At 39.1% G+C, this 12,278-nt stretch overlaps 1 protein-coding gene across 1 annotated transcript in view; it reads right to left on the bottom strand.

Annotated features, from left to right (window-relative positions):
- vps50 (VPS50 subunit of EARP/GARPII complex) overlaps positions 1–12,278 on the bottom strand; it is a 147,387-nt gene that overhangs the window by 62,744 nt on the left and 72,365 nt on the right. The window contains exons 14-17 of the mRNA XM_074686866.1: positions 5,729–5,820; positions 5,506–5,600; positions 3,611–3,709; positions 1,099–1,189 (exon numbers count right to left, since the gene is read on the bottom strand). Coding sequence (XP_074542967.1) covers positions 1,099–1,189; positions 3,611–3,709; positions 5,506–5,600; positions 5,729–5,820 — 377 coding nt within the window. The remainder of the gene's footprint in view (positions 1–1,098; positions 1,190–3,610; positions 3,710–5,505; positions 5,601–5,728; positions 5,821–12,278) is intronic.

Genomic DNA, 12,278 nt, shown 5'->3' with positions numbered 1-12,278 from the left:
GTTGGCGCTACACTGCTGTGATTGGACACTGTGACATATGTACGTCAGGTCTATGAATGAACCATGGAGAGTTAACGACTAAACTGTTAAAAAAAAAAAGAAAAAAAAAAAAAACAAACTCTGACATGTGTTTTATTTTGCACTTTTGTTAATTTATTAAAAACAAACCATAAACTCACAGAGAGTTGTTTGTGTTTTATTTTGGACTTCACAGCAGAGTGACTGTACTGTCTTTGTTCACAATGAGCTATCACGGGTAAAAGACATTATATGTATCAAAAAAACCAGCCGTATTGGCACTCGGTGTCAGTGAAGAGGGAGTATTTGTACTGGTATTAATATGAAAAAAAGGGGCATCGAACATCCTTTGATGTGGGACACGATCACAAAAAAAGAAGTGATGCACCACATGGGACGCGTAAATGAACCTTCCACAAATCCTTCCTTAGAGGAGCTGTGATTTAATGTACTTTCCTAAACGCCATATCAAAAACTTCTCCCTGCAGAGGTTTTGCTACAAAAATTATTTGGTGATGTGAAATTAGTAAGACAGCTAAGAGAGGAAAAAATGCTTCTGCCTCCAGGTAAACAAGACATCACCTCATGATCTTTTCTTTGAATTAGTTATTGAATATAACCACAAATTAAGTTTAACATTTCCAGGGCTTCTGTACATGATCTTTATCAGGCTCTGGTGATATTCAAGGTTTTATCTTTTATGTGTTGTTCAGGGAGCAAGAAATAAAATCCAGTGACATACACGCCACAAGGAACAACGGGCGTGTCATCTGCGTCTGTGTTACATAATGTGTAGTGAACTTTACTGCTCCTGGGATGATAGATGGGCTTATACACACACACACACACACACACACACACACACACACACACACACACACACACACACACACACACACACACACACACACACACACACACACACACACACACATTCACATACCAAAAGAAATCATCGAGCAGCTTCCCCCGTGTTTCAAATGCATATGCAAATGTCACCGGGGGCTTGGGGTGGCAGTGAGGAATAAATAGATGCCACCGAGTGTCACTGTTTGAGTCAATGATTGGATTTCTACTCACATGGAGTTGGGCGATGTTAAAGTTGGACTTGACCGGGCACAGCTCCCAGGTCTCATTTTCCAAAAACATCCTCAGCTCTTCCAGTCGCGCCCTGGGGGAGTTCAAGAAGAGAGGCAAAAAAGGGTGAAGGAGTCAGAAAAAAGATGAACAAGAAGAAAAAGTCAACATCTGTCCGTCACTGACCTTATACCATTTCCTACATTAAAGCAATTCCTTTGTTCTGGGAGGTCAGATTCAACGTGGGGACATAAAAAAGACAAGGCTGCAAAGGTCACTGATGTGCAGCAAGAAAGGAAGAAATGTGTGTCTGTTTTTGGAGAGTATGTGGTATATTCACAGCTCAAGACTGGACCCCTGGTGCTTGCATGGTGGGTCAATATCGTGTGTGTGTGTGTGTGTGTGTGTGTGTGTGTGTGTGTGTGTGTGTGTGTGTGTGTGTGTGTGTGTGTGTGTGTGTGTGTGTGTGTGTGTGTGTGTGTGTGTGTGTGTGTGTGTGTGTGTGTGTGTGTAATGATTGAGCAGTGTCAGCTTCAAATACTGTGGACCCACCTGGTAGCTTTTCTGAAGGTGTTTGAAGTGACAGTGAGAAAAAGTGAAGCAGAGTGGAAGAGAATGTCGTATAACAAAAGATGAGATTTCAGTTACATTTTAACTTTTTGTCTTCCAAACTGAAAATAATCACAAAGTGTCCTCTTTTCTGCAGAATTTAAGTTAGGAAAATTATAATTACTTACAAACATAACCATAACAGAAAGCGTACATTTCTACCTTGTAGTGTTGTGTGATAAGATAGCATGATTGTCTGTGTACAAGCTGGCACACACTGTGTTAGCTTCATAGCAAAAGATAAAGATGCTAACACGGGGGTAGTTGAATGCTGATCATGGACTGTATAAAACATGGACGTGGCTTCTGCGACGTCACCCGTCTGTTTCTGACACTTGAAATGAAGCCAATCCGTAGACGCAGACTCATTCGTCATGACGCCGGCTGTGAGTTTCATTTCAAACAGCTATAGGGTGCCTGTCAGTCACATGACCTGAGCTGTCATACTGGAAAATCAAACTATCCTAATAACTTCTAAACCGCTGAGTAAGAAAATAAATCACTCACCATGCAGTGTGAGCCGATAGTGAAATCAGTGTTTTAGACCCCATCTGTTTTTTGAACCAGGCTGTAGATACACTTTTTAGTGCCATAAAAGTCAGTTTTTATGGCTGGGTGTGTACATGACTTTCTGTCTTTCTGCAGCCAGCCTCAATTGGATCGATTTTCAATGGACAGCAACATTTAGCACTTCTGCATAGGCTTCATTTTTACAAACTGGATGTTGCTCCTTGATGCTAATGTTAGCTGTTATCTAAATATAACCTAAGGCCACCAGATAGAGTGTCTCAATTTGAAATGTGAATGTGAAATGAACCCTCCCTTTCCCTTTTAAATTTGTGAGTTCGAACATTACGAGGAAACAGCATCTCAATAGCTGCCCTGGGAATATAATGAATTGCGTGCTTAACAAACTTTATTTAACGAGTCCATTTTGCACCGTTCATTCTATTATACTCCCTGAGCGTAATGTGATTTTTAAGTACATTAAAATTTTGAAACCCTAATCACTTTAAGAAAAGGACTTGTGAAATGAAAGCAGAAGCGTCCAGTGGCGAATCGCTAAGATACTTATTGTGTCTAAACCCCTGCCTGAGTCGTTCTGCTCTTTATACCCACAGGCCAATGATAGCAACACACCCCTGCTGACTGAGTGTGTGTCTGCAGGCGGCTAATGCACACATACGAGCAGCATCCAGTCAAAGTTCACTAATGGTAATCACTTTAGTAATGGGTGGGAAAATAAATCAAAGCTAATGTCAAGATGATGCACACAGGAAGCCCCATGGGTAATAGTGCTGATGTGTGAGAGCAGGGGGGGGAATGTGCTTTCTCTTTTTTTTCTTTGTCTGTCACCCTCACTCTTTTATTTTAGCTCTGATTATAATTCCTCCACTCCCCCAGCCCACGGCATCACCTTCAATGTGTCCTATCCCAGAGGCCACCTTTCTTTTCCCTGTGTGTCACCGGATCAGGTCTGTCAATGCTCCCAAATTTAAAAATCTTATCCATGATTCCTGACAAGCAATCAAAATGCAGATCAATGCAAATGCGGTGCTGTCACTTAGAGAGTTTACATATTCATGTGGCTGGTTGAAGGTTACACAATCAGGAAGTAGATGTGCTTTCAACCCTGTGAGTGTAGCTGTGTAATTACATGACTTTCTGAGGAGTTGCACAGAGAAGACAGCAGACAGTTGTTACTGTGTGAGGTAATCAAGCAGCCATGGTAACTCTCCTTCAGTTAAGGTGGGGTCATTTTCAGGTCCATGTAATCTTTTTTTTTTTTTTTTTTTTTTTTTTTTTTTTACAGATAATTGAGTTTATCAGCTAAGGGGACGCACAGAATGTGAGGGTTAAGTATATTCATCTACTCAATGACCTAAAAGGAACATTAGCATCCCACCTGTGGTAGTTTTTGAAGTAGTTGACACTCTGACGTTTGATGGACTCCTGCAGGACCTCTGACTTACTGCCGCAGAACTCCTCACCCACCTGCATCAACCTAGAGCAGGTGTACAAGGAAAGTGGGTAAAGTTTGACCAAAATGTTAATGAACTAAAGAACAGGAGAAACGTGACAGACACTAGACAGAAACAACATCTGATGCATGTAAGAAATATAAAGTATAAAGTCAGAATTAGTGGCAAAACAATGAGTCTGTAGAGGTTCTACCTTATAACTGTGATAGATTTTGAAAATTACTCCTTTTTTCATCTTCCTTTCACTCCTTGTAGATTGCTCTTCACTTAATATAAGTTAATAATCAAGGGAAAGAATGCTGTAATGTATATAAAATAACAAAGGGCAGAAAAAGTAAACAGAAAGTCAGAAAAACTGCATAAAGAAAGAAGGAAAAAAAACATGAAATAAGAAAGGAAGAAAGAAAGAAAGAAAAGAAAAAAAATAATAAAGAAAGAAACAATAAAAGAAAAAAAACATAAATTAAGAAAGAAAGAAAAAAGAAGGAAACATGAATTAAGAAAGAAAGAAAGAAAGAAAGAAATGTAGGACAAAGCTAAAAACAAAGAATAAAAGATATGTAGAAAGAAAGAAAAATGAGAGAAAGAAAGAAGAGCACATGAATAAGGAACGACAGAAAACAAGACAGAAAGAAAGAAAAGAAAGAAATGATTAAAGAAAGAAGAAAGAAAAGAAAGGAATAGTTAAAGAAAGAAAGAAACAATAAGAGAAAGAAAACATGAATTGAGAAAGAAAAAAAGAAAGAAAGAAAGAAAGAAAGAAAGAAAGAAAGAAAGAAACAAACAAACAAACAAACAAACAAACTAACTAACAAACAAAGAAAAAAGAAACATGGGAAAAAACTAACAACAAAGAATAAAAGATATGTTGAAAAAGAAATTAAAAAAACAACTGATGGAAGAACAAAAGACTATGGAAGGAATAATGGAAAGAAAGAAAGAAAGAAAGAAAGAAAGAAAGAAAGAAAGAAAGAAAGAAAGAAAGAAAGAAAGAAAGAAAGAAAGAAAATAAGAAAACAAAGGACAAAACTAAAAAAAGAATGAATATGCAGAAAAAGAAAAAAAAACAACACATGAAAGAAAGAAAGAAAGAAAGAAAGAAAGAAAGAAAGAAAGAAAGAAAGAAAGAAAGAAAGAAAGAAAGAAAGACAGAAAGAAAGAAAGAAAAAAAGAAAAAAAGACCTTCATGGATGTTTTAAAAACGGTCCATTAGCGCTCATACCTCTGGGGTGAGAGCAGTGTGTGTGTGACTGACAGCAGAGTCAGCTGGGGAACAGACACACCATGTAAACAGAGCTGCTCTGGTTACTCTGACTTGGCAGTAAACAACCAGACAATATAATGTCAGCTGTGACGTTAAAGAAACAGAAACAAACTGCTCTGCATCTTAAATAAGCATTTTGACCGTTTTGTAAAATGTATTAAGAAGATGACTGAGCATACAAAGCACCAGCTTTAAGTCCAAACTCCAAAAACATTCACACCCACAGAGAATAAGAGCAAGCTGAACAAGGGGCAGCATGATTGCAGTTCAATACGTGACTTATGTAGGTGTACATACAATTATAACCAAAGTTAATAAAACCACAGAGATGTGTTTAGATGGCAGCTCTCTGATTGGAGAAAGGAATATGTTTGTTTCTGTGATGGTCTATTTGCATAATTGGTTGTACTGAATGAATAAATCGCTGCTGAGAGGTTCCAAAAAGTAAGAACAAAAAGGACCAAGTGAAAAAGTAAAGGAAGAAAAAGGGCAGAAATAGTGACAGCCAATTATTGGAAACAAGGACGAGCTGCCAGATCTGGCTCTGTGCTGTACCTGCTGATGACATCCAGTACCACTATGAAATCATCATATTTGAAGTTGGACATGTCTGTGCCGAGGATGTAGGCCTTCACTTTTAACTGGACATCCTGAAGAAGAAAGGGAGGGAAACTTTTATTAGGCAGAAGTCTTGAAAAAAATATAAATAAGACAAAAAACTTGGAAGAAGAATGTTCATATGTTTGAAAAAAAAATTGAAGGAAAGTACACTCTATACCTGCCAGATCCTTGTCAGTCCATGCTCTAGCTTCTTTTTCACATAGCTACGGTCCACCACCGACTCATCAGACTTGGCTGCTGCTGCATCATCTGTGCATATTCAAACAAAGTAAAGAGAGGGACTGAAAATGAATCACCAGACTGATAAATTCCATTTCCTTTCGCTCAGTTCATTTGTCTATTGTGGACTGTGTCATTTCAGCATGACTCAAAAGATTTCATTTAACTGTATCAATGGGCATCTGCACAATGAGCCAGGAGCAGACAGGATCAGAAACTGTATACAAAAGTCAAAAAAGGCTTTTGTCACATTTGATGAAAAATCTGACAGAAAAACCTCAGAAAATAGAAAGATGTAATTCTGCAGGTGCAACCTCATCTTTGGCGTCAGAAGTCCCTCCGTGATGAGGTTAAGCACGGGCCAGAGGTGAATCTCGTCACAAACAAAAATAGTTCAGACTTCAGGGTTTGTGCAGAATTCAAATGGCTTTGCTGTTTGGTAAAATATATTTCAAAAACAGCGCCTGTTTGAGCTTGCAGGCAGCATGAGTTGAAGGGAAAGAAACTCCACTTTCCTTCCAATGTGGTTGTCAGTCAGCATCTAACAGGAGCAGCTCAGTCGACAGGACACTGACGGCAAACCCAGCATCTAATAGGACAATGCTGGAAGACACTTTAAACAAGATGTCAGGATCCTGGCCACTGTCAGAAAATGACACCAGCCTCTCCCGTGATCGGATCAGTGATGTGCGGTCAGATAAAACAGCGTGTGGTGCAGAGACTGTAGAGAAAACAATCTCATAGAGGTTGTATTACTTTCCACTGGCTGAAAATTGCTTCAATCAGTGTGTCAAGCTGCTCGCTCAGTTTGAAGCAGATTTTGAGGAAGGCCTTGAGCTCTGAGCATGCAAGGCAACAAGAAGGTGGCTGTAAATCCCACAATCGATTCCTAGAACATGTCTGGGAGGTAAAAAACTGAGTTTGGTCAGTGTCTGTTAGCCAAGAAATGTTAACACTTAAAGGAACAAATTCAGTATTAAATTTTTGTTAAAATCAACCACAAACACCCTATAATTAACACTTTTAATAACACTGCTGGCACGACAAGTGAAAATCCTGGCACAAACCATTTAACATAAACACTTTAACTCTTTTAAATCTCCAGTAAAACCCTTTATTTTTCTTATTCTATAAAGAAATTACAGCGTCAGCGTCCACTCTGTTGTTTGCTTTAATAATCTGAGTGTATTTTGTGGACTAAGAGCTAACCCCCATGAGACCACTCCCTCTCTGTCCAAGTAGTACTGGAACTGGTTGTTTTAAATTCTAGTCAATGTAGTCTGTAATCTATCTCTAAATGAACAAATCTAAAGAGGTGGAGCATAACTGGTGTGTATGATCTTCAAGAGGCAAGAGTCGACAATATTTAGACAAAAAAATATGTCTGTTTCCACAGAGCAGTCCGGTTTAGATCAGTACGGTTTGGTACAGGTTGGCTCGATAGCCGCATCAGTAACATAATAGTGTGACGCCATAGCAGCGTGACACAGTGTACCCTGCTAATAAATCCAAGAAGAAAAACACTACACAGTAAACAACGAGCAACAATGGCAGACATCTAGCATTTGGTCTTCTTTGAGGCTGTGTGCTGTGAAGAAAAATACAGGCATTGTCACAGGGTAACTGACAATTCTTTGGACCAATCAATCAACGCTCTGCAGTGTTGTAGCTCCACCTTCCAAGATCAGATTGGTTTAGTCTGGCACCCCTACAGAAGAGTCCCAAAAAGTGGGATGGCTTGTCTCGGTAATTTGGGGATCTGCCCCAGGATTAGTCAGTGGAAACACCATAAAATGCAAACTCCAAACTCTTGGCCTTGGTGGAAATGGAGCTGAACGTGTCAACAACAGAATATGTGTGGATCCGTCGAATTTGCGATCACACCCTGGCCTCTATTAACCGTTAAACCAGAAGATGGTTAGACACATCAGTCTCCAAAAACAAGCTATGAATCATGGGTAGTGTTTTTCTTATTCTGAGGCAGTGCAATGTTCAAAGACCTAAACACATAATTTATCTCGGCTGGACTCAAACATTTCCAAGCTACAGTCAAAACAGAGCAACTGATCCTGCTGAGCAAGGCGTTTGTCTGGAGTGAGTAGGGAAACATTTCTGGTGGCGCTGAAAGTTGACAGAACAGACTATATATGTCACAATTTTCAGAAAATAAGAACAACACCCAGCTGCAAATCATTTATAGCACGGACAAACCAACTGAACGGGTAGAAAAGAAAAAGAACGCGTCATGGGGGCTTTCACAAATAAGATGTCATAAGAGACAAAGAGAGGGCTACATGGTGCCCTGTCAGAAAAAAAAAATCTGTACAAGGTGATCTATCAAGGTTAAAGGTATAAAAAATCAACACCCTAAACAAAAGGAGACTTGTTTATTTTAGGAAATATGAAAAGTAGGTAATGCCATTTGATTCATCTCTCTGTGGTGAAACAAAGGTTTAAATGAGGTGAAGAACCACATCACTCACCTACACTTTGAGTTAAAAAATGAAGCTATAAAATACAATGGAATGTTCTGGATTGACACCAACATATGGAAGGCCTAACCTGGGATTAAACAGTCAGATATATAGCTCAATAACTCTGAAGGAACCACATCTGCTACCATGCCATCATGCCATTCATACCAGTTACATTCACTGTGGATTTAAGTCCCACAGTAGCACCAGAGGGAGCTGTTTCGAATGTGATAAATCTCCTAAAGTGACGTCACTGTTCTCGACTTGAGGGTAGCGGTTTTAGCCAACATTAGGCACTACAAGCACAACAAACCTAAATCTCAAATAGCTCTCTCCAGTGGTTGTTAGAGCTATGTTTAAACTGGCACCAGGTTCAGATAAGTGAGAAGACAGTGTTAGAGACTTTAAAAGAGTTAAGGTCATTTTCATACAGTCAAGTTAGCCCATGGCGTTTTGTTTTCAAGACTAGAAAACAGTTGACAGATGAAGAATTTAATGTCTATTTTTAGAGAAACAAACATGCAGTATAGAAGAGGCTTAGGATCATCTTGGCTGATGGAGAACGCTAAGTAATGCACAGTCAGTGTCCACTCAGAGGTTTGGGACGTGCATGGAGCTTTCACAATGTTTCAGATCAGTGGGTTGGGTGCAGGCTTTGATTTGAGTTCAGATCAGTTTATCTCATTCTATGTTCCCAACATTTAGTGTGACATATGGACTTTCTGGTAACAGTATGGGTCATAAAAGCAGCCCTTTAGGTTATAGCGGATAGTTATGAGTGAATTATCAAGTCAATTTTCTTAAAAACATGGTACTTGGTCCTAAACATGCTGATTTCTGTGCTGGAGTTAATTTTTCTTAAAGTTAAGTTGTAATATAATGCATTGTTATTATTTTTTTCACCTAAAAAGAAGGGATGCCACATTATGATTGACAGCTCTGATGACTTTCACTAAAGTATTATGCTTCATTTATTTTTTACAACAGGAGGGGTTGGAGGTGGGACATCAATATTCAGATACCATGGTCCAACAGCGGCTTGTTTCTACAGTTCAGGCTCATGGTACACACTTTAAATTAAAAACGACAAAATTGGGAGTCGAAAACTCTCTGACTGCATAAATTAACCACACTTTGTTGTTGTTTTGAATGTAGGATGTGTCGCTGAAGACTGCATGAGGGTGTAAACTGTCTCCCCAGGGTGGAAACTTAGTAAACCTGTAAAATGTAACAGCAAAGAGGGGTAAAAGTGTATATTATAGACAAAGCTGTTTCTTGCCATTCTGCTGGTAGTGACTACTGAGTGACCTTTGTTTGGGTAATGGGTAATGGAGTTCTTGGTGACTCACAGGACAACCACCCACGGGGGCCTCAGCTTCCCACTGGTTTCAAACTATGAGTCATAGAAGGAAAGTATTTGCATGATTTTGCATGAATATGTAAGGGTTTAGCAAGAGACCAGTGAAATCAGGATTCGTGATCTGTCAGTGCTGCAACTACACAACCTTTATGAAAATAAAAATAAAAACAAAAATGGTGGAACTGACTTTGAAAAACACCAAAAGCACAAAACTTCAAGCTGCAAAAATGTTTGATATGTTTGTCGGCCCAAATATTTTCCTTAAACACAGAAACCTAAATAAAGGCTCTGTTGCACATGTCTATAGTTGCTGTAGACATGTGACCCATCAGCAGATTGAAAATAAAGAGAAAAACTGACTTGATGTCTTGGTCATGGTAAGTCAGAGGTAGAGAGGTATGCATGAACAAAAAAAAGTGAAATTAAAGCGGTCTGTAAAATCCAACAAATTGCAACGTGTACCAAGAAAGGTCAGCAAAGCAGAGGTTATTTCACATGGAACGCTCCCTGTTTCACTTCATGTTACTTCTGAACAACATAATGGGGTGTGAAGGCCAATTCTCACCCAGACTGCTGAGAACTGATGGCTTTCTTTATCACAGCAGAGCGTCCATAAATTTCAATATCTGTGTACATGCTTCATTCTCATGCGGTGTGTGTGTGTGTAGGACCAGCCATGGTGATTTGCCTGCATACATGGCACAACCCCTGTGCCTGACAGACTCCAGTGCTGATCATTCATGACAGGATGCAAGGAACAGCAGTAAATCTATTTTGTCAGGCAGGTGAATGACCCTGGCCCATGGTACTTCCTGAAGCAACCTTTCCTTTCATTATGGGGCCAAATCAAATACTGAAACATTAGCAAGCTCAAGATTCCAACTAGCCACAGACATTTCATGGAATGGTCCTATACCAGTTTTCGCTCTGCAGTTCCTCTTTATGAACAGAGTCCACCAAAAATGTAAAATCTGTGTATTTGGGTTTCAGCAGATTTTGTCACATTTTGAGAAAAATAAATCATTTTGTAAGAAGAGCAACAAAAAGCTGACAGCAATCCACCAGGATGGGATCACTGCTCCCATTATCAGTTATACGAGGGAAAATTACACCCGGGAACACAATTTTTGTTGAGTTAGGTCTGACAGCTGTCTATAACTAATTTTTGGGTGCTCAATCCAAAACTGATCTTAGTTTTTTTTCTTTCTATTACATCAAGTTTTTAACTATAGGATCCTGTTTTCTTAAAAAAAAATATGAAAAATACTTAACTTAACAGACATGTGCTTGTTTTATTAAAATCTTTAAAAATTGACAAACAATGAAATAGGAAAGAAACAGGTATGACTGCAATGTTATTGAACACTATTATGTTTTTACAAAGGATAGGAGGAGCTACATGAGTAGACATGATCTGGAACAAAGGAAATATAAACCTATGTAAATAAAACACTAAGATGTAATAGTAGCAGGCTTAAAAAAACAGCATAAAACAAAACAGAATTGCAGCAGTATGCACAGGTTTACAAGGTTAGGGGAAAAGCCCAAACCCTTTTAACTCTACTATGCTAGCTTTCTGTTTGCAGATATTGATAGTACTGACCTATTGAGTGCTGCACACACCTCTCGCTGCAATGTGTCAATTGTGACTGCACAAACAAGTTGCCATGTAGCTGTAGATGAGTCCAATCTTAATCAGTTGGCAAGTCTTACTACAGCTAATCAGGGGAATTTTGCTCATCTGAAGGGTGGGCTGTGGGGAAAAAAACTTAATGCGCTAGAAAAAAAAAAATTAGTGTAATTTTAAAATCAGCATGCCAATTTTAGTCTTAATCAGCATAAAAATCTAACTCAAATGATTTTTTTTTTCAAATTGTTCCCCAGTATTATCTATCCCTGTGATCAGATATCTGCATGCAAACACCACTAGATGGTTTAATTTCTTGATTTCCCGGAGCCCATTCAATACACAAGCATCTCAAAACTTGCAGTCCTCTCCCCTTGAGAAATAGCTCTTCTTATAACTATACGTCTTCAAATCAGCTTTAAAAAAAAAAAAACAGGATTCCACAAACTTAAGACTGCAAGTAAAGGCCAAGAGCTTGTTTATGTTTTAGCATGTATACGCAAGGGTGTAGCCTCTGTGTAACTTACTATTTACAGTGAAACTGAGACCAACCAGAAACACATGATTCTGAACACACAGATTTTTTCAAGGTTGACAAGGTAGACTGTGAACATCATAGCACACAAAGGCAAGTCGTTTCTGCAAAACATGTATTGTTAACCACTGGCTACACTGGAATGCCCGTAAGATACTTCATTATCCCCATAGACACACATTGCTGTCAGTTGACAACCATGAGATCTGAAATTGCTTCCTCAGTGACAGTAGAGGTGGGATATATGACAGGAAGAGGATTTGACCGTTAGGACTCTGAAGGCCTCATGCCTGAGATAGGGTCACTGTCACCTCAAAATACTCTTTCACAAATGAGACAAAGCCTGTGCAGTCAATCACTACACTTACAGACCCCCCACACACAACAGGGTTAAGACAGAAGGGTGAAACCCAGGACAAAGGCAGGGTCAGGGGCACCTTTACACAGCAGAGGGAATAAGGTGACAGCCAATCAAATAGTCCAATGATGGAT

This window comes from Halichoeres trimaculatus, unplaced genomic scaffold (assembly GCF_033239565.1).
Source record: "Halichoeres trimaculatus isolate MK-OKI-2021-1 unplaced genomic scaffold, fHalTri1.1 fHalTri1_scaffold_14, whole genome shotgun sequence".
NCBI lineage: Eukaryota > Metazoa > Chordata > Actinopteri > Labriformes > Labridae > Halichoeres > Halichoeres trimaculatus.
Note: the sequence above shows the minus strand (reverse complement) of the source record. Positions and strands in the feature narration are given on the sequence as shown.